The sequence below is a fragment of the Cupressus sempervirens genome, chromosome 5 (assembly GCF_028749045.1).
Source record: "Cupressus sempervirens isolate cs-2001-9-10 chromosome 5, ASM2874904v1, whole genome shotgun sequence".
Taxonomy (NCBI): domain Eukaryota; kingdom Viridiplantae; phylum Streptophyta; class Pinopsida; order Cupressales; family Cupressaceae; genus Cupressus; species Cupressus sempervirens.
The window spans coordinates 1,017,237,187-1,017,261,970 of NC_143122.1; the positions used below are offsets into that span (position 1 = coordinate 1,017,237,187).

Sequence of the window (24,784 nt, forward strand, 5' to 3'; positions counted from 1 at the left end):
ATTTAATATATTTTTAAACCTAAATAAATGTTCATTTAAAACATAAAAAATAAGATTGAGAGTATATTAAACAATGGATATTTATAAATTATAACTATGAATGTATAATACTAACTGCGAATAAAATAGAATATACTTATCTGTAACGAAGAAGTTGTAGACCAGTGAAGAAGATTGACAGGCAGAGGATCAGTTACAAGTCCTGGCTTTATAATGAGCAAGAAGCACTCTAGGAAGACATGGTTTTTGTATAGAACTCCACATGCCTTCACAACATGAAACACATGCTACATAATACGAAAAAAACAAAGCCCTGGTCAGGACACTCCCAGGTGTACACTGCACCCCGAGTTAGACACACATTGTGTGCCCCTTCTGCAATGCCTAATGCTCAGTCAAGGAACTTAACTATGCCCTCTCACGCGTCTTTTGTCATAATTCCTTTTTCTATAATTTTCTTTTTTAATGTCCTCTCTATTTGTCTCCATGAGTTTTATATAATAGCCCAAGGGTGATTACAAAGGCCACACCCTTTCATAATAATTTCCTTTAAATAATTTATTCTATTATTGATTATTACTCTCCTTTTTAAACATATATACACATATATTATTAATCTCCTAATCTAATCGGGATCATAATATCCCTTACTTTTATCTTCCTTTTAATGCTAAAGATATATTTTATAACTTTGTTCTTTAATTGGGAAAAAAAGTCACATAACAGTTGTCCTATATGTTAAGATTTTAACCCATAAATGAACGATAAACAGAAATAGGAAAAGCCAAAACACATACAATAAACGCCAAAAATTATCTTGGGAAAACCCTTCTAGAATGAAGGGAAAATCCCAGCCACACAACAAAAAATATCATTTTATTGATCATAAAATGTTGAAGTGTACAATGCCTATCGCTTGATGCGCTATATAACTTAAAGAGAGACTCTTCACATTCCAACCGAAGGTCTCACAAACTTCCCAAAACGAGACTCTTAATTACAACTCTTTGTATTTCCATGCATTAATGCATGTCGAATGACACATGTCATTATGCTTAATGTTACAATTTAAGCAAAAGTGTCCTTTTCAGCTGAAGGTGACTATAACGCTATTAATGCCCAGAGATAAAGATCTCTATCACAGCTACAATCTTCAATACTCCCTCTTAGCCAAAAGAGAGATCTTTAGCTGATCAATCACACAAGGTTGCAACCAAAATGTCAATGATAAAATCTAATCATATGGATCTTATAAAGTTTCAAGGAATCACTCAACATAAAAACCCTGCAGAAAACACAAACAGTTTTCATGGAATCTCTCAACATGACACTAAGAGAACAATTTACTCATTGTTAAAAATCATGAAATCACTCTACGTGACAAATTTGTAAGGCTCGCAGCTAATCCTTTAATCATAGACTCTCTCAACATAAACTGTCATGGAATCTCTCAACATCACATCCAATTCCCATCACAAAATCTCTCAATGTGATGACATCATAGACTCTCTCAACATGATGTTCACTCTCACATTGTGAAAGAGTTATCATAGCTGATTTTACAATCTCATTTATTCACACAAGAATAGAATAGGCATAACAAAATAAGACTTAGTTCCATTTAAGTCTCAAATTTTACAAATACCACAAGCATCACAAGCATATGTGAGAATGAAGGGGATTCAATAAGCACTCCCTCTCCATAATAAGATAGTTGATGTTACGTCCCTCTAAGGCTGACCATCTCCCTTTGAATCAGAAAACATCTCCCTCTAAAGATGAAATGATCTTCCCACTTTTATGAAGATATCAAATCAGTCCAAGTCTGCAACCAGCATTATGTTACTTTATCTTGATGCATCCTAATCAAGATAGATTCATCAAACCAAATTACTGCTATACACAATTCCCATTGAAGTGACAAATACAAAATATAGAGTGCCTAAGGGTTCATACAGTAATAAAAAATATTGAAGTTTGAATGTAAGAAATCAAACTCCCTTTCATAACTAATGACAATCATCCTAGCTAGACCACCAATATGCTCCAGAAGTGAGTCTTCTGGTCAACTGTTACAGGTACTTTCAAAACCAGTTCAACGCATGACTTCAATTCTTGTGATGGCTAGGAGCTTGACTGCACATTTTTCTACAGGTGTCCATATGTTGATCTTAGATTGGTTTTGACAATTGAGTGTCAACACACTTAAAAAAAATTCTAAGTTCATGCCGAGTATAATATAGATGCCAAGTTGCAATGAGTGACAAGCCACTCACGTGCCGAGTAAACAGTAAGAGCCGAGTAGATAGACAGAGCCAAGCAAGTTTCACGTGTCGAGTGAACAATAGATGCCGTGCAAGTTCAAGTGTTGAGCAAGACAGAATTTCAATATGTGTCGAGCATCAGTAATCAGCAAGTGCCAAGCAACACAGATTTGACATAAGAGTTTGTGAAGGCACAAACTATTATGTAAACCGTTTTTGAGCTGACATATGGATAAATCTCAAAGGATTAAAGATAAGATCGAATCTATTTGGATTCCCTATGCAATCAACATGCAACCAATGAGAAAAATGGAAGGATTTGAGCGGGAAAATTGGATGAATCTCAATAGTAGATTCATACCTAACAATAGTCATGAAATCTTTTTTAAAGAAGTCAAAGCCCCATGCTTTACAAAGTGTGAGAGAATGCACACAAGGAGATAATGCTAACAAAAGATTTGAAGGAAGTAAAAAGTTGTGATTTGATCAAGTTAAAGGTGACTTAGAAGGAGGATAGAATTGCAGAATCAGTTAGCAAAACAAAGGATCAAGATTACAGCATTTTCATATCAGATCAGAGAGGATCAAGATGAACTAAATTGGGATCTGAAATCAGCAATATCAGATTGTAAGTGTATCATATCAAACATTCTATTGTACTCTCCAACAATTGTTATAGCTGAATGAAATCCTATGGACTTAGGTTGGTTTAACAACCATTGTTTAAAGCCTTTAACAGGGTGACATTCCAAGTGAGTGCTCTAAAGTCCTTTAGCCAGGCACACTTCTAATAGGGTGTTAAAATCCTTTAACAAGGTACGATCTAACAATCTTTTGTAAGCCTTTAACAAGGCAGGCCTTTCACAGGGCAGATCATGAGAATGGTCAAAACATGTAACCTTAACAAGTGAACTTTATTGCTGTAGTAGTAAAGAGTTGTGGGTGTCATCTCCACCCCAATTTTACCTTCTCATTGGAGGGTTTCTGGGTAATCATATCTAGTGTCAAGTGTTTATGTGGATGCATTTGCTTTACATGTCATTTCTATATGTATATGCATGCAATGTTTTAAAGTTGAAAGTTTTATTGGTTAGAGTTTAGTACTTCTGATTCATCTCCCCCCCCCCCAAGAAGTATACATTTCCCATTTGTAATCCCAACACCATATTCACCCACAAGTCCATCTTCCTGTAACTCAATTGTTCCTTGTCACTCTACCTCAGGCTCTAGATGTACTATTATATGCCGACATGGAAGATGACCAACATCTTGAAGGAGTGAACTTACCCACAAACACCATGGCTTCTTTTACAACATCCAAATCCAAGTCCGAAATTTGCCTCTACTTGCCATGATAGCACAGACGAAGCAATCAAAATTTATGCATGCAATGCCAGAGATTCTTGGATGGCTCGAACATAACCAGGACTTTCATCAATCCACTTCCTCTTATTTGATTAGCTCCAATGGTCAAGTTGCACTTCGTAGCCTCTATGCAAGCTAAACGAGCTTTTCCAAAAAAACATCTTTGTTTGCATCCATAATCGAACCACAGCTTATCGGATGGAACTGTAGAAACGTACAAAGGCCCTAAACATTGCTTTTAAACTCTCGTGAGGATGAGATATAATTAGACGTCCATACAAATAAAAAAATTGATAGCTTTGCACAATACAGTATGAGTTAGTCCAGAATACCAATGACTGATCTTCTTCACACCATCAAACCTGTAGGGAATAAATGCATATACGCTACTACCAAAAGATTGTTTACTCGTTACTCAAAATAATAAAATATCTGAGAGCATATTCTGCTGCCATCTTTATGTCAAGAGATATGCAGTCTCAAATATGGGATTAGTCTTATAATAGTATTTTCCCAAAGGTAATTTTAAAGAAATATTTTACCTTAATTTCCTCACAAAATAAATATAAGAAACCAATAAAAAATCATGCATCCTCTAGAGATATATCAACGCTGTGTATAATATTCAAACCTATAAGAATATTTGGAGAAGTGGCTTGAGGCCTGAATAGGGAACCAATATTTTTCCAACCATTATCAGTTACCAAGAAAAGAAGAAATGAAAAAACCGACAGAGAGGACAAGATGAAGCCAACTCAGCGGAACCATAATTGACCACTATATAAAAAATGCATGAACATAAATAATCATAAATGGAGCTCGAACATAGGACTATGAACTCTGAATACCACGACATAGTAATGACCAATGAACATCTACTGCCAAAACATAATAATAAAACCAAACACTTTGCCACATCACCACAGGCAACAAAAAATATATCGCAGATGCCTAATTTAGCAGACATCTGGAATCGTTAGAGGAGCCTAAATAAGACAAAATACTTAAGAAGCCATAGTTTGACATCACTAAGATTAAAGATATGAAAGATAGAAAATATAAAACTTCCTAATCGAAAGTCAAAATTGGGCATCATTTACACACATCCACTGGTAACACTTTAGACAGAAGGCACAAACCCATTGTCGAGCATGACACAATAGGTAAAAGAAAATAAAGTATAAAAGGTCTCTGCAAAAGTTTACAACACCAAGAACACATAGGTGTTAATAAAACGAAAATGAGATTCTATGTCTCTCCAGACTATGCAGGGAAATATCAACCAAAGATTCAACCATAGGCATCCAAGAGACATGAACATCTACAAGTAAAGAGATAAAGAATCGAATAGAAGATAGAGACCCGAAAAAATAGAGTGCAAGAAAGAGCAATAACCTGAGAGAACTCAACCACAGCTATATTATTCAACACAAACAAGCTTCCTTCATTGCTGAAATCATACCTCGCTCTGATACCATCTTAGATTTTAACCCAGAAATGAACGATGAAAAGCAATAGGAAAACCCAAAACACATATAATAAACACCATAAATTATCTAGGGAAAACCCTTCTAGAATGAAGGGAAAAAGCCCAACCACACAACAAAAAATATCATTTTATTGATCATAATCACTTGATGCACTATATAACTTAAGGAGAGAGACTTCACATTCCAACCGAAGGTCTCACCAATTTCCCAATACGAGACTCTTAATTCCAACTCTTTGTATTTCCATGTATTAATTCATGTTGAATGACACATGTCATTATGCTTAATATTACAATTTAAACAGAAGTGTCCTTTTCAGCTGAAGATACTATAAAAGTATTAACGCCTAGAGATAAAGATCTCTATCGCAACTACAATCGTCAACACTATATTACCACCCAAAACAATGGTCATGCTTTATATTACCAGACAATAAAAACCCATTTAAATCACCCTCAAAGTAAGGTTATAAACCATGCGGCCATAAATTGTACCAAAAACCCCAACAGGAGATGTAAATAATTCATAATTAACAAAACAAAATTTGAACACTATACTTCAAATATCACTCTCAACAGTCGAAAGACTAACTGTTGATCAAGAGAATCTAATTGCATCCAAAATTCATTTACTATTAGTCAAGGTTGCACGAGTATGCATACCCAGACCCCTAGTACACGTACCAAGTACTGGGATGCATATCCCATACCGGGTACGGACTAGGGCACATTTCCTAAATCATAAAATGCCACGTCAGCTTTTGAAAAGGTAGAGGCGGCACAATTTGTCATGCTGGAAAGTTAAAATAAAATCTAACCTAAAATGCGGCATTATATTGACCAAAACGCGGCATTAAACACTCCCCATCCGCAAGAAAGTCAAAGACGAGGTTAAAGTTTAAACGGTTGAACGCAGGTCGAAGACGGTTTCATCGATTTTTCTCAGGTTGAACGCAAGTTGAACGGAAGGGCAGAGACGGTTTCATCGATTTTTCTCAGACGCCACACACAGGAAGCTTCACCCATTTTTTTGCAACCACAGACTCGGCGCTCGCACAAACAGGTATTTTAATTTATTATTTTACTGTTGAAGTCTATTACGACTTCTCTCTGCTCGCGTTTACAAAATATAGTATTATTTTCTAACGTTTTTAAATTTTGAGTTTTAAACTTTTAATTTTTAAAGTTTTAACTTTTAACTTTTAACAAAGTTTAATATTTTAATAATTTTATATATGATGGAACTACGTAACTATAGTAAACTTAAAGTTTAAAGTCTTAAACGAAATAAAATTAATAAATTAATAAATATTTTTAAATTTCAATATTTATACATTTTATAACTTTATTGAAATTAATTTTTAAATGTTATTGTTTAACTTTTGTATTTATTTAATTTTTAGTTTTTTATATAATTTAAAATTGATAAAATTTAGTTAAAATATTATTTTATTGATTTAATTAAATTAATTTACAGTTTAGTAGTTTACTATTTGGACTTGTAACAATACACAATCATCTTAAATTTTAAAAAAATTAAATTATAATATCAATATAGATTTTTAAAATTTTAAATAGATGTTTATAATTTAGATAATCATTTAAATTTCGAAGTGATTTTTATTTTAGATATTAAATTTAAAATATAAAGCAATATAAAGCAAATTTAAGTCTTTAATTCTTTTTTATTTGCTATACAATATCTTCTCAACAGTTCGACACTAATTATTGAATTTTTTTTAAATTTTTCCAGGTAGAATGTCAGGTGGAGGAAAGCAAGCGTTGTATCCTTTGTGGAAGTATGTTGATCGTGTTCGAGGGCTGAAGGGTTCAGGTGGATCAGCCGAGGTCACATGCAAGCTTTGCCCTTTGAAATGGAAAGGTTCTTACACGAGAGTGAAGGCGCACTTCCTTCACATATCTGGGGTAGGTGTTGATCCTTGTATAGATGAGGTGGAACGATATGATCTTATAAGGGAGCAAGAAAGGGCTGAAGGGAAAGTTGCTAAGAAGAGCTCTCATGCTTCAACAACAGGGCATGTACGGAGTCAACATGGAGATTCAGAAGTAGATGTCTCAACTACAGATGTAGCAGCAGAACATGCCCGCACGAGACAACACATTGGCAACTCAAATCCCATTGAAGAATTGTTTGATGTGTGAGGTCGAGATGCTGTTGATGCAGCAATTGCACGATTCTTTTATGCAAATGGAATTGCATTTAATGTTTCTCGCTCCCCTTACTACACTGAGATGGTCCAAGCTATCCTTCATGCACCAACAGGGTATAAACCACCTGGATATGAAAAGCTTCACACTACTTTACTTGATAAAGAGAAAAGTCGATTAGATGAACAAACTACACCACTGAAAAGAGTGTGGGTTACAAAGGGATGCAGTATTGTGATGGATGGGTGGACAGGTGCTAGAAATCGTCCATTACTTAATATCATGGTAACATGCAGCAAAGGGCCTTATTTTTTGAAGGCAATAGACTGTTCAGGGCAAGAAAAAAATGCAGAATTTCTACACACCCAGCTGTGTGAGGGCATTGAGGAGGTGGGGGCTACACATGTGGTCCAAGTTGTTACTGATCTGCCCCTGTTTGTAAAGCAGCAGGTATGTTGCTGCAAAAAAAGTACAAGCATATATTTTGGACACTCTGTTGTGTGCATTCGTTGAATAATGCACCCAAAGACATTGGCAAGTTTCAATGGATTACAGATCTCATAGAGAAGGGGAGAAAAATACAAATGTTTATATGCAATCACCACCACACACAAGCCATCTATCATAAATTTGCCAAGGCGGAGCTACTCAAACCTGCTTATACACGTTTTGCTTCTTACTTCATTCTTCTTGACCGCCTTTGTAAAGTCAAGGGAGCTTTGTGTTCCACAGTTGTTAGTGAAGCATGGACAACTTGGAGACAATCTACTTCAGATACTGCTGTTTAGGTGCGAGGTATGATTCTTGATGAGCATTTTTGGGCTGATGTGAAATTTGTTGTGGAGTTTATTAAGCCCATATGTGAGCTGATCAGACATGCAGATTCAGATAAGGCATGTTTGGGAGAAATTTATGAAGCAATAGATTCCATGTGTGAAAAAGTGAAGACAATAACTGATATAAAAGACCCTTCTCTATATCCTTTGATAGAGGAGAAGTTACATGGAAGATGGAATAAGCTTAACACACCTCTTCATTGTGCTGCGTATGCTCTTAATCCTAAGTGGCATGATATACAAGTGACTGGGAAGAGGGCTCCACATCAGGATAGAGAGGTAATAAAAGGATTTTGGGCTGCAATAAAAAAGATCTATGGCCGAGCTGAGGATGCTGCAGTTGTAAGGAGTCAATGGAATAAGTTTTCACGTGGGAAAGGTAAGTTTGGTTCTGTGGAAGCTTTATATGATATGAAATTAAAAATAGACCCTATAGAGTGGTGGTGGAACCATGGAGGTGAAGCTCCTGAATTGCAATCATTTGCCATAAGATTGCTCTCACATGTAGCTAGCTCTTCATCTTGTGAGAGAAATTGGAGTACTTATGGGTTCATCCATTCACTATTGAGAAACCGTTTGGGGTCAAAGAAAGCAAAGAAATTGGTGTACATTCACAGCTCACTTCGTCTCCTCTCTCGTCTAGATCCTGGATACAATGATGGCCCTTCATCAAAATGGGATCAAATCTCACCTGATGGAGAACTTGCTGCCCTTGTGGATGGAGAGGTTGAAGTAGATGGCCTTATTGACTTGCCTATTATTATTCTACCAACAGAGGAACCTGAGCTCGAGAGTGATGACTATTTGGACAGGCATCATAACTGAGGACCTTGATATGGATGATGAAGACATAGAAGACTAGAAAATAGATTAAGATGTCTGATTTTTGTTTTAGTTTTTTGTTTGCATATCAGCTTGCTGTTTATCAAGCTTATTTCGATATGTAATCAGTTTGAGACTTTGGTACAATGCTGATTAACAATAGATTATAATCTATAAACTTTTTCTGATTTTCACTGTTTAAACTTTTAAGTTTAGACTAGAAGTTTATCATTTCTAGTATCAATATGTCCTATCTATATGATTTATCATTATGAAGTTATTGTTCGTATTTAAAGTTTGTCTTCTCTGTTAAGTATCTTTATCATTATGAAGTTATTAACTTATTACTGTTATTGTTCGTATTTAAAGTTTGTCTTCTCTGTTAAGTATCTAGACTCTAAAGTTTAAAACTCTAAACTTTTAAACATTCAGCAGTAGTATATATTATAAATTTATGCAGATACAGGCTGCTACAACACTTCCTTTTCTATCCTTAAATTTGTTCAGCCCTCTACCCAGTATGAACGAAACCATTAGATTGTTTCAGAGTTCAGACCCTCATATCTCCTTTCCTAACCTTGCTCAAACTGGTCTGACTTAGATTTCAGGTATTTTTAATTGCTGTGGCATATATCAGAACTGTTGCAGACTGTTATAAACCCTCCTGGACATGTACAGCCAGCTTATAGACTCATGAGACTCACCTCAGCATGTATGGCCTCTCTGATTTTCTCAGCCAGTATGGCAGCTTGTTCTTAATATCAATGTTGAGTAAGTACTTCTTCAAACAGCAGAGCAATTCCCAGACCCTTCAATCACAATCTTCAGCATACTATCACAGTTTCATATATTAAAATTTATAAGTTTAAACATTTTTGGATTTCTTGTTTTGGATGCTCAATGTCATGACTCGTGACCGATATTTTGATTTTCAGATTTTCTATAAGATAATTTTATATATATATATATAAAATATTAAAATTAGACATACACATGTACCCCCGTCCCCTGTTTTGAAAAATAGCCGTACCCGTACGCGTTCCCGTTCCCGTACCCACGTACCCATGCAACCTTGCTATTAGTGTATTAATCATAGCAGCAAAAACTTTCTAAGGAATCAAGATACAAATTTTGTTCCATAAACTGGGAAGAAATGAGGTTAGGTTTAGAGGCAGGGGAAAATATAAAAACATTGCAACAAATATCAGTAAAAGTCCTGACCCTGACCAGAAATTTGTGACTTATGTTTCAGTGAAAAATCAGTTTAAATATTTTTCTTCAAAGTAGAGGTGATCTTTAAAAAAAATCATTCAACTGGCAGGCCAGGAACAATTTATTGCAATCAAAGAAATTTTGTAATGAGAATTAAAATTAAAATTTGTTTTTGGTTCCGGCCTTGGGCCATTTGACTCTCGCAGGCTGATCTTGTACCCCTTGGCTTTTTTGTTCATGAATGTGTACTTTAATATTATACATTAATACAGAAGGCCTATTCATCAAGAAAATTACCTTCCGGTTCATAAGTGGTTCTGGAACATCTCCTCGTACAATACGTTGAGCAAGACTGCAAAACAGAAAATGAATAGATATCATTCAATTGGATAATTAGCAAAGATAATATTGTTTGTGTATAGATTGTTAAACTGTTCATAATTAATCTAACATGAATAGATTTAGTTAATACTGCTTTATGAACCCCAATCAATAAAAACCAAATCAGAGTAAATAGATTAACCCCAATTTCGTAAAGGAAATTATACCATTCAGTGGCTGTTTGAATTTGTCGCAAAAATGATTTAATTAATCGATGATAGATTTTCAATAAGATGGTAACTAAGCGACAAAACTGCAAGACGCATTACAAAATTCAAAAAAATCTAAACTGGTCTAAGTATTAATTACGCCGAAAGCATACCTATACTGAAAGGAGAGAGCTAACTTTTTAAATCAACGATGGAGAATCTTCAAAAGACAATGCAAGAGGATGTAAATGATCTGGACTGTTATTTTTTATGACTTCCCATTGGGTGATTGTTAGAGGAGCTGTCACAATGTCCGGAAGGGTCGGGAACCTTGTGGAGGCCCTCTTGTAACTCGCAAGTCCGAATATTCGAATTTTAATTGCCGTCGCTGATATCGGCCACTATAAATTATTAATAGGGCTATATATCTGTCCGAATTTTATATGCACACTACACATTCCTCGTAACATACATAAACACATAAATGGACACTAATATGTCTCCTTCATTGCCAGTAAATCATGCAGTTGTTTGGGGCAAAAACTTACATATTATATAAATAAATTAAAAATGCACTTAAAACAATAACTTTATTTGGCAATGTTGGCATCAAGTTTCATTAACAATTAAAAACATGTCTCTTATTTCTCCTCTAGACTTACCAAAACAAAAATTATATGAAAATTTAGATCTTATTTGAATTCTTTATAAAAGACAGAGAAAAATGTTTGAAATTTATATTAAAAGTTTTAAGAATTATTTTAATTTATATAGATTTTTATTTGATTATTAATTATTATTTCTAAGATCTAATATTTTTCTACTTTATAAATTTATATACGTACTTAATAAATGAATTTAAATTTTAAAAACTTATTTTTTATTTGTATATATTTTTATTTTATGTTATTGAATTATAAACAAAATGTATTAAGAATTGTAAGGGAAGTCTATATCATAAAAAATATTAATTAAAACAAATGTATACATAGGTTATCTGAATAATTTATTTTTTCCTTATTTGACTCGTAAGATTTTCAAAGAAAGTTATATTATTTTTTTCTATATAAAGAAGATTTTTGAGTGACAACTAATCTATTATAAAGAGTAAATGACATCTTATACTCAAATAGTTTAGATTTAACATATATTTATTTCTCTTGCATTGTCCTTTTGTATGGAACCCTCTCCTCCTAGAATGTTTTTTTAACTACATTTTTTACTAAAATGTGAAATAAACTTTTTTAGTTAGGATTTTTTATTAGGGCTACTAGCTAGGGTTAGGGTTAGGGTTATGTCTTTAGGGTTACAATTGCCATTATAATTAGGATAAAGGGATTCAAAAATTAGATTATAGTTCTGTTAAAGGTTTATATCATAATTGTAATTATGGTTAGTGTTAGATTTTTTATGACAATTCAATATTTAGGATTACGGTCAGGTAAGAGATTTTGTTTACACTATGGTTAGAGTTAGTATTAGGTGAGTTTGGCTTACGATTTTATTCAGGATTAGGCTTAAGGATAGAGTTAGGATTGGGGTTTAGGTTTTCAATAGGGTTTACAGTTAGTTATAACTATAGTTAGGTTAATGGGCTTACGATTAGAATTATGGTTACACTTTAATGTTTGCCATAAGGTTCAAGGTTAGTGTTTATGGTAATGAAGCATAATTCAAAATTGAGAGGTTTTTCCAATGTATTTGTGTTTGAAGAGATGTAAGTGGATGCATAGTTATTTCATAGCCATCACTTCTATCATTCACTAAATAGTTTGCCAATTTACCTTATTAGTTGCACACATACAAAAAAATAGACCACTTTTTCCTTAATTTACCTTCTGTACATAAAAATAGACCACTTTTTTCCTTAATTTCCCTTCAATATCTCTTCAGTGTACCCATTGCACCTTAAGGTATGATTGCTAGTTAAATACTTTTCAGGGAATTTGAAAGGAAATAACAAATTTTCCGTAAGCAGGAACAGGTCTGTTGAATTAATACTCGGACTGAGTTTATGCTGTCACTGGTTGGACTACAAAGGCTTAAAATGTTATCTCAGCTGCGTTTTCATATCTTGTTAAGGAAAGTAGCTCAACCGGGCAATAAATGTTTTGCTGTTAATCTTTTCACATTCCCAGGGAAGATGTAATGACATCCCTTGGACTGACCTACGGAGGAATTTTAAACGATTCACTTTTTCAAACTCAATCTGGGCTTTAAATAGATATAGTAGCTTGTTTTAAAATAGACTTTCACCATGAACACAATCATCAAGCTCAAGGGACCAGCATCCCAAGCAGCTTTTGACGAGCCCATCTCTCGCAAACACCTAAAAGCAATCCTCCTCAACACTCATTTTCTGATAGTAAGATCAGTCCTACGAATTTTGGGATAAAGAATTTGTTACAAATACAGATTGCTATCGAGTAAGCAGCGATATCACTTCCATGTTCGTAGAATTGGCTGCTTGGTGAAGCCAGATAAATCAAGCATTAATACTTTGTATAAGAGACTGTTCAAATTGAAATACCTACGAAATTTGGAGAAGGTTGAGGCTAACATCCACAATGACCTCTTAATTTGCAGACCGTCCCATTATGATCTCCCTCAGCATGGGAGACAGTTAGTTCCTCCATATCCCATCGTATCCACCTTTGATCCAGCTAGGCTTTTAGAATGGCTACCAATAATGCAGAGAAATTTAAATTTTCTACTGTGTTATATGCATGTTCGCACTCCAAGACATCGAGACTGAATTTTGATCAGTTTGTAATAGATGACAAATTTTGGGTATGGGAGAGTAATTCAGAGGTTGGGTTGGATCTCCTAGAAATCTTGGGCAGGGATAATGAGGATGATATGGAGGAAGAAGAGCCAGTCACTGTCCATCATGCATATGGACTAACTTATATTCCCAATCATTGCAGATGCCGATTATTTTCAAATTCTTCTGCTGGTTTTTGTACTCTAAAGAGAATTATCTAATTGTAACTGTTACAATCTCTTGATCCTTAACTTCTCTAATTTCAAAATATGTTAAATCTGTTAATCTGATATTTGGATGTTTCAATAAAGAAAGTGTCAATTTGAATAATATTTTATTTTATTTAGGTTCAGAATTCTAAATTACTAACCTACCTATGTATAGGAAAAATGTATTTGTGGAAGATGGTGTCTGTTGCATTACAGGTTAAGGACTGTCACTATGGCAAAAGAAATTCTAAAGAAAACTGGATAGAATTTGAAGTACCATGGCAATCAGTTATATAACATTTGATACAATTTACTATGCAGTTTAATCTGGCAATATTGAAGGACTTCTGCCTAATTCTGTCTTTTCAGTGCCCCTTTGAGTTGGGTTGTAAAAAAAAAATTAATTCCAATATTATCTTTGGCTTCAGCCTCTTGCTTATTCAAATATATATATATATATATATATATTCAATGGTAGTGATTTGACTTTTCAGAATAAATAATTTTTCAGTGAATATTATTGTTGAAAAGTAATAAAATATTATTTTGGAGACTGCTTAGCATGAATGTTTGTTTAAGCCGTGGGATTAAATTCATTATTTTGAGCCAATTCTCCCCTTGGATGCCTGACATCATATTAATTGATTATGATACTTCCTCATATATGGGAATAAAATATTATTTTGATGTTTGTATAGTCAATGCAAGCTGTGGGGGGAACAAGTAGATATTGAGTGCAACTCCAAGAAATGGCATTAAAGTGGATTTAGTAGCCAACCAGTAATCCTAATGTATTCTCTCTATGTCAAGTAATTCACACTATACCAATTGCTAATCACTGTGGTATAATTCCAATTGCAGGTAGACTTAAGAAACTGATTACATAAGTTGGGTGCTGGGTGATCAAACTACATCTTGTTGAACTGAAATAGCTGGATTGATTCCGTGATAGCCACCTTAAGGATGTTTACTGGCATTAGAATATTATGTGCAGATGTGTAGGAGTTTTTGGACAGGTTTTTGGGTGCTTGAAATGCTTAGTGACATCTTCTGTACATAACCAAAGGAGTTTGGACCATAATTATTGTTACTTCTGCTGGACATGAGGTCTGAAGTAAAGAATAGTGTACCTTCTATGTTTGTTTCTGATCAAGGGTCCCTTTGATAGGCAGAAGCAATTTTAAGGTACTGCGTGTAATGACTTACAATCCTCCTCGGGGTTGATATATTCAGATTATGGTTATCGAAAAAAGGAATTCCCAACCATAGCTTCCTCAAGTCACGATCCTCATCCGGGTTGATATATTCAGATTACGGTTATCGTAACAAGGACTTCCCAACCATAGGTTTCTCGAGTCACCACAGTCAAAGTCCATTCACTGAAAGCCACTGCAATTCTGAGAAGATTGGCTTATCAAATGATATCATATCTGTAGATGTTGATCTAGGACTTCCTTTTACAGAACTTAGATGTCAGTCAGCATCAATCAAGAATGACAGTCCTGTACAACTCTGCTTCTTATTCTTGACATTACTGAATCATAATTTGATGTCATGATATGCACAGTCAGGTTTATGCTTATATTCACTGTTGTATTCCTAAAGTCCAGTTTATGTAGATAGATATTTTTGCATATCTGCTGCCACAAATGAAATTCGAAAATTATTTGTTAACTACCTTAAAAGTCTCAGATGCAATAAGGACCTTAAGTTGATTTTTGGATGAAGTTCTTTGTATTCTAAAACTCTATCCAAACCTTACAATACTTAAGGTTTACTAATGTTTGATTAAATGCACACAGTAAGAGATAGCATATGACAGAAAATTTGAGGTGAATTGGAAATATTAATCGAGAATAAAAACAAAAACAAGATAGCAACACATAACCTTCCATCAAAATCTAGACAGTTATAAATTATGCAGAAATTCAAAGAAGTATAGCAATGAGCATCAAATATATGAGTATGTTATAGATTAGAGTTTACAGACTTCCACTCCATATGAGCTAATTTTTGTGCTTCTGGATTTAGATTGTGTAAGAAATTTTGGGTCGCACTCAGTGATCTCTTTTGTCCCTGATGATGGATCACTGAGTGCAACCTGAAACATTGACTAAAAATTTCTTATACAACCTAAATCCAGAAGCACAAAAATCAAGTTACTGATTCTTTACATGAAAAAGAATTAGACAAATTTAAGGTTTTTATAATCAGATCACTTGTGAGTTTGGGAATGCTATGAACATGAAATACATATTATCCAAAAGGAAACAATAAATACAAATGAAACAGTTGGTTAAAAATAAGAACTTACCAAACACCCAAAACCACCTAAATCATTAAGTAGAATAACAAGGTTTATTATTACTGTTAATAACTATTAAAAACCATGTTATTATATTTGATAATGATTACAATAATAAACAATGCAATATAGCATTCTATTCATTCTAATAATGTCTGCATTTTAAATCATGCTCTCAAGACTAAAAGTTGAGAGCTTCAAACTCCATGTTAGTAAGTGATTTATTAAATTTCTTAGCTCATTGCACCTAATTTGAACAATATAGAAGTTGATTGTCTTGTAATTACACATATGATCGCAAATGTAATGCCACCGGACCTCAATGTGCTTAGTGTGTTCATCGGAAACCAGATTGCAAACAAGTGTTGGGACTCCCTAATTGTCACCAAAAAAAAATTGAGTTTGTTTCTCAAGCAAACCCACTCTTGTTAACCTTCAGCACTCATATTGCTTCACAAGTAACAAGACTTGAATTGTGATGAAAGACCACCAAGCCCTTTTGATGGTTGGGATCAACACTGCCATGTATGAAGTTATTGAAGAACGCAGGCGAATTAGTAATAAGTATATCTTAACTTTTTATCCAATTCAAATCTTCAAACAATTACTTCTTATTGCATGATAAAATTAAAGCATCAAATGAACAATAAAAGAGAAGCAACACAAGACCAAGATACTATGCACAAGAGCATGACGTGGACACCCAAAAGAAAGAAAACCACGGTGAGCAACGCTGCTAAGGTCCATTGTCCTAGTCCAATTTCACAGGTTAAATCCAGTTACAATATTCAAGGGCTCTAGCCCTATAGAATCACCAAACCCTGTCTTTCAGTAGTAGTACCAACTCCCATGCATATGAGCACCTTCTCAACACTTCTTAAGTACCAATTTTCTCATATAAGCACCCACTCAAACAATCTGAGCATCAACTCAGTTACATTAACGAATGGAAGGTAATTATATCTCTGTATCATGTTACATCAATTGCAACTCTGTGACTTTATGTATGCAGATATGAAAGAATTGAAATTCTGATATGTCTGATAGTTCTTCTTCACAATAATTCAAAATACAATACAGTATAATTCCTTTGAAAAACTGATTTCAGATAAACACATTTAAATGGATGTTTGTCCGAAAGACAGTTCTAATTCTTCTGTTATCTGAAAGATATCTGAATATGTAAGCAATATAAAAAATATCAAAATTGATCTCCAACTGTTTGTTTAGAATATGACTAAGAAAATCAAATTTTCTGAAAGCAGTATACCTGTACCAAATTCTGAAGAAGAAACACTCACAGAATGAACATTTTTCTTTGATGTAGCAGAATATAGTTCCTTTCAGAGACAAACCAAAATTTAATCTATATCATATAGCATCTGGTTTTCTCCGTCCATGACTCCATTCACGTATCTGTAGAACTGTGCTACTGCTATTGTTTGTTCATCACAAACAATCAAAGCATCTTCATGCAAACAGATACTGTGATTATTCAAAGAACACATAACATAAACATACATCACATGACCTCCTTCAATCGAATGAATCAATGAAAATTTATAATGTTTCTATGAGTGCTGGCATATGGTAGTGTTGGGTGGATATTTTGCAAATGACAATTTGTACAAACTCCGTTGCAAAATAGGATTACCAGCCACAGTGTGTGAGACAGAGTCTCTCCTATCTTAAAGGGAAGGCTCCCCCTTCTCACTGTTCCTTCAATTAACTCAAGGTACGCAAGAAGTTTAGAGGTACTTTTAAAGGGTGTTACTAATATTCTTTCCTCTTGTTTCAAGAAAGAATCCACTTAATTGGGGAACGGATAATGGACAAGATGGACCTCTTAACTACAATTCTATCTTAAGCTTGTAAACAGTGATACCAATAAACCTAGACCAACTCAAAGGCTGATCGAAAGCATACCGGCTTAGATCTATGTCTATTTTTCTTTCTATACTATGAAAGCAAACCACTATAATTTGGGGCACAAAGACTTCCAAAAATAGATGATTTCTAAATTCTAAGCCTATAAGCTAGTCCAATTCACAGACAATAAAGTAACATAATTCTAATAACTTGCACGAATAAGAGACAGCAACTAAAGTCACAATTTCTAGTTTGTATCACAACAATTGCTTCCAGTCACAGCTTTGAAACAAATCGCTTCTCGTACTGACTTTGCTCCCAACAGACACAAGATAAACATGAATTAAAGATAGCAAACACAAATTGCAATCACAACTTCCAATTTGATCTACCACAATTGCTTCTAGACATAGCTTCGAAACAAATTTCTCTTTATATCCATTTTTCTTTCAATTTGTACAACAAATCACAATTATGCTTGCACAAAAATGGCAAAGCTCTCTTGAAAATTAAAAAGATGATTATTTACTATGAAGGGCACTCCTTTAAATAGGCAAAGGAGAGAAAAAATTGGTGAAAAAGGTGGGAGGAACTCAACCACCTTGACTAAGTCAAACTAAGAAGAAGATTTATTGGATTACATGACTAAAGGTATGTGTAATTAGGTTACATGCACATGGATTACATGCAACCTATCTTCTAAAATTACAAAGCTGAAAATACTTTAAACAAACTATAAGGAAAAGTTGAAAAATGATGAATCAATCTTAAAGATTGTCAACAAAAGCATTGTATTTTGTAATGCAATCGCAGAGCATTGGAGGATTTGGAATTCCCATCTTTTGTGCAATTGCATTCACCTTAATTGCAGTGGTGTGACACTTGTTGACGATTTGGTAGTTCTCTGCAATAAACTCCCATGGGTGTTTCATTGAGAACTTGTACATTTCACTGAGAACTTGTACGTTGAGAACCTGTTCACCACCTATACTCCAAAATCATCTAATTCAAATTCAACATTGACCCTATCGGTGAATTCTAAAGTCATGTCTTCCTCTATCACCAAATTATCGTCCTCAATGACCACCTTGCATCCCATATGCTTTAAATCATTCATGATGTCAGTGTTAGAAAGGCCAGAGTTGTCGTTGCACCAAAAGATCGACCTGTTAATGCCCAATACAACCATTAGTCTTATAGAACCACAGGAGGCGATTAAGCCATGTCACGAACCTTACGAGGGACGTTGGCCCACTGCCAACAATCCCCTTGCCAGTGTCACTCGCCATGGCTTGCAAGGTTCGAACCTGTGACCAAGCTCTGATACCAATTGTTAGAAAGGCTAGAGTTGTCATTGCGTCGAAAGATCAACCTATTAATGCTTGATATAACCATTAGTCTTATAGAACCACAGGAGGCAATTAAGCCATGTCGCAAACCCTGCGAGGGACTTTAGCCCACTACCAACAACCCCCCTCCTAGTGTCACTTGCCATAGCTTGCAAGATTTGAACCTGTGACCAAGCTCTGATACCAATTTTTAGAAAGGCCAAAGTTGTCGTTGCACCAAAAGATTGACCTGTTAATGCCTAATATAATCATTAGTCTTATAGAACCATAGGAGGTGGTTAAGCTATGTCACAAACCCTGGGAGGGACATTGGCACACTGCCAACAGTCAATTTCCACAGTATTGCAATTTCTAAGGGCTTCTTGTACCTTTATTACCAGCCTTTCAGTTACCTATGCCTTATGACCCATGAGCCCTTGGTATTCATAAAACATTTCTGTAGAAGGAATTATATCATATGTGACCAAGACATCCAAGTCAATTTCTGGAATTTTGTCCCATGTGCTCAAATCTTCATCCAAGGTTTTTAGTTCTTGGCTGAAGGAAGATTGCATATTATTGAGCCTTTCTATAGTACCCCTGAGACATTCAAGAACTTTAAGCACGTCTTTTATGGACTGAACTCCGTCTGTGATGATTTGTTCAAACCAAGCCTTTGCCACTTCATCTCTTCGATTCACCTATTCTGAATGCGGTGTGGTGACTAGATTGTGAAAATTGTTGGCAAATGATCTCATGAATGTTAAGTTTATAGTTACAATCAGATTGATACGATCATGAGATTCATTACTGATGGTAAATCATCATTAGATAAATATTCTTATATTATTATATATATATATATATATTACATATATTATATTATATAATTATATATACAATAATATATATATTATACATATGGTTATTTATATTATTAATATATTAACTAATGATGATTAACTATAGAGACATGTCTCTTCATGAGACATGTCTCCTCTCATATTTATGAGTCTTCAAATCTGCATTTGGAAAACATCAATACGATGGCAATGTTATTACATTTGTAGAAGCAATCCCAGTTACTCAACATGGTATTAGAGCCAAACTGTAGATGTAAAGGAGGTTGAGAGACCTAAGAAATATATCAATTGATTTGAAAGATTGCTTCAGTCGAATTTCTTCACATGTAATATTTTGATTGAAGGGTGCAAACTGTGGAGTCATGAAATAATGCCTATCAATAGTTTTTGATAGAATGCGTACTTAATCATTTTAACAGTATGACACAAAGATATGCTATCTCATGTCTGCAGCCATGGACATGTTTAAAAGATTGTAAACCTTTATCCAAATGAAATTAGCAACTCTAAGGCTGAGACCACAACCTTTACTAGCATCTACGTTGTTTATGCCCATTTGAGAACTTCGGAATGAGAAATCCTGATGAAATATGATTCTCTTGTGAAACAAACAAGAGCAAGTATGGACCATGTCCATCATACTTCCTTAGTCGTAATAGGCTAGGCATAAATGGAGTTTTCTGTTTGCGTACTTGGAATGAATCCGGAATAACAATAATGAACCACTCCGCTCGAGGCAAGCTCTAATTGAGGGGCCCCAAGCTAGAAGAATGCTCACCCTAATAGGATGTTTGTGTGTGTTGGCAAGATCTATCATGCAAGTCTCAACGTCAACCACTACGAGCTTCGTACTGCGAAAATGAAGACAATGTGTCTCGAGTCAAATTTCTCTGCTTGTCCACAATGGAGTCCATTTGATTGGGCCTTGCGTGATTGCACATTGAGATCAAGCAGTATGTGCCTGAGGCGGACCTTGAGCTCCATTCCAACGTTGTCGGTGATTGAATTGAAAGCAATGTTTGCAGGTGTGAGCCTGAACTATAGTCAATCTACAAGTCTCAGATCTGACAATGCCAATGTCAGATCGGAAGGAACGTCGAGTTGGATCGAGGGTCTATGCTTGTCTCTGAATGATAATGGGGCTTGGCGAGAGAGGATCAATGTCGTGAATGTTCCTCTAAATGTATTGACAAAAAAGCCAAGTTGGTGAAAGCAGCCACAAGCCCAATTAACAATATTTGATTCCCCAATCCATCGCATAGGTTCAGTTGCATGGATTGGAGTTTTTTAATTATCATTTCATTATAAACCCAAAGCGATAATCACAAATCAATTGGTATGATGGAGATCGTGTGCTATCGATCATACAACATATTTTGATGAAATCAATGTTTTATTTCCATACTATCGTTTATAAGAATCGATTAGTATATTTCCATACCATTGTTTATAAGAATCGATTAGTATATTTCCATACTATCGACTATATGAATCAATCAGCATATATAAATTTTCAAAAGATCCTAATATTCCTTGGAAGAACATGTTGAAAAATGCAAAGAAATGGTTGTAAAGAATATTGTCAGTTTCAAAAAACATGGGAAGCGCTTGGAAAGTACAGATAGTCGAGCTCCCAATGTACTGACACAAACTAGGTGAATTAGAGTTGGTGATTAGAGTTGATATCTTTAAAGAGACAACAAATAAGATATGGGAAACAAGATGATAAGGTTGAGTTTGGATAATATAATTCAATGCTAATGAACCATACCATAATCAAGGATATTACTTTGAAGAACTACTAATAATATGGGAAATCAACTGATAGTCTACCATTTTGTATTATATCTGATATCATCACGATCAGTACTGAAGATTTCCATGAATGGACAGGCACGTCTCCTCCAAATATAACCATCATATCTAATCGGCCCATTATATATTATGGTGCTTATGAATTACGTTACAGGATGAACAAAGTATCCTCACAAAGAAATTAAGGGGTAAAATTGAGGAACATATCTATATGGGACTGAGAAGATGGACGAGGAGGAGAATATATTAGTGAATCTAAGAAAATCGAAACATAATTACATGCTATATGACAATACACAGACAACAAACAATAGTCAACTCGGTAAGACATTAGAAGGAGGGCAGTAATCATTTAATAATCAATAAAAGCACTAGAACACAAAACACGACCAAACAATGGCAACACATATTACTTGGAGAAGCATTACATATATCGAGGTGGAGATCATGAGCTACAAATGAGCATAGTAATTGAAGAAACTAAAATCAAAAAAACTTGCAAAACATATTATCAAGCACAAAGGATTTTCTAAACAAGAATATCTGATCGACATATTATAATTATTCTACTTAGAGATATAATGACGACTGTGGAGCAACCCAAGCTTTAAGACATACTCTTACACTGTCAAAATGTGGAAAGGAATAAATAACATAGGGAACCCACTCCAACATGCCACGTCAACCTAATAAGAAGAGTTAACATCCATTTCCGAGTCTGAAGAAAGATTTGTTTCTTGTACCGCCCAAGACCATGCAGTGATTAAACATAGAAAAAAGAAAATAAAAGGAGATCATCATCAAATAACAAATGGGATCAAACAAGTATGTATTAATGCTAAAATAAAAGTCAAAGGCATTGATGGAAGACCCCATTGGGCAAAGTTTACACTCAACACAGGTACAAAGGGACCCACCGCTTATTGGGAGGGATTTAATATTGCAGATTTAATATAAAGTGTTTCTATCATAGGAATATGAAAAGAACAATTACTTCCTACTCATAAACTTAGATTTTTGAGAAGTCTACGACAAAATCCCACACCTTATCTTAAGCTAATAAAGTGGCAGCAAAGGTGGAGTCTGATCGAAAGATGAGAATATAAATTAAATAATAAATACACATACTTTAGAACCACAGTCCGCAAGTGAATTTGGGCCCGAGGCAAATAACCACGACTAGTTCAAACATTACCGACATTAATAATTAAGGAAGTATGTGAATTTGACAAGGGATAAAGCATGTTAAATGAGAGAATGGAACATTAAGTTATATCTCGTACTCCACACCACATTCGTACATAGGGGCATCTGAACCTATTTATTGAAGTCAATTAGTCTTCAAAGTCGTCTCCAAAGCATATAAGATCAGATTGGGGACATTACAATAAAAAGGAAGATGAGTGAGTACCTGTAAATTCTAAACAAGGAAGATGAGTGAGTACCTATAAATTCTAAACAATGGAATAAGTGGGAATTTACATTGTAGGGGGGGGGGGGGGGAGGGGGATAAAACAATTTCCATTCCCACTTGAACCATCTTTGGAAAAGAAAGTTGGCACTTTACACATGTTATCAAATATTGTGCAGGCTCAATCTTATGACAGTGGCTCAAAAGAAACTGTGCTCTAGAATTCATTAGTCACCTAATGATCAATGAGGTTCTTGAAGTAAAAATTCTTGATGATTGAAATTACGAGTATTCTTCCATTGAGAGGGAGTATGACCCTTCTTCAAAGGCAATGCAGGAGTTCAGAAGATTGATCTTTAGAGGGAGTCTACAAATCCATGTGTGTGATTGTATGATTTTAATGGGCCTACTCCAGTATACATCATGAGGAAGTAATGATTTGCCTACTCCAGTATACATCATGAGGAAGTAATGATTTGTCACCAGAAAGTCAGAGGATCGATATCAAATTGAGAGGGAGTCCAACAGGCATCCTTGGGCAAAGAGAACCTATAAGGGAGTAACTACAGGACCTGATTTCCCAAGATCATTGTTTAGAGGAAGAATTTTGAAGCGCAATCCCTTGTGAATGATATCTTCTCTATGAAGGAAAAATTCGAAGTGAAATTCCTTGTACTGCATTCTTCTCAATGAGAGAGAATTTGAGGTGAAAGCCCTTGTTCCACCCTCTGACTTGGTTCATGGTGGTTACTATTTTGCATAGGTGGATTACGTCATGAAAGGTGACGATCTTTCATTGATATATATATCTGGAAGGTAGCTAATGTAAGGTGACAATCTTATCAATGGTTGATCTATCTCCTAACACCAAAATGTGTTGGAGCAAGTGTTATCATGGTTCTTCAGGCCGGATTTTGTTGACACCATGAAAATCAAATTGTTATGGTTCTTCAGTCTGGATCTTGCCGGACACCATAACTTAAATTTGTCTTAGACCACACTTAAGGTGGTGTTTAAATCTTGTATTATAATCACTTCAATTCTCTCTTTGCTAAAGAGGGAGTGTTGAGAAATGAGTCTCATAGTGAATTGAAGAAAATTCCATATGTAATATATGTTAATATATATATATGTGTGTGTTGATGGATTTATGTTGATATCCTTAAATATGCCATTCTAGGAATATCATACTGAGATAATATCTTTTCATATACTCAAGAGCATAATGTGTTCTATATCAATCCTCCCTAACTAAGAGGAAGTGTTTAGTTTATAGTTACAGTCTGATTGATACGATCATGAGATTCATTATTGATGGTAAATCATCATTAGATAAATATTATTATATTATTATATTATTATATTATATATATATATATATAGAATAGTATATATTATACATATGGTTATTTATATTATTAATATATCATCTAATGATGATTAACCATAGAGACATGTCTCATGACCTCTCATATTTATGAGTCTTCAAATCTGCATTTGGAAATCATCAATACGATAGCAATGTTATTACAT

The 24,784-nt window shown here is 34.6% G+C and overlaps 1 protein-coding gene across 1 annotated transcript in view; it reads right to left on the bottom strand.

The window, feature by feature from the left end:
• Positions 1 to 24,784, bottom strand: part of CLPB4 (casein lytic proteinase B4) — a 178,444-nt gene that overhangs the window by 99,014 nt on the left and 54,646 nt on the right. Inside the window, exon 5 of the mRNA XM_089833293.1 lies at positions 10,455 to 10,509. Coding sequence (XP_089689419.1) covers positions 10,455 to 10,509 — 55 coding nt within the window. The remainder of the gene's footprint in view (positions 1 to 10,454; positions 10,510 to 24,784) is intronic.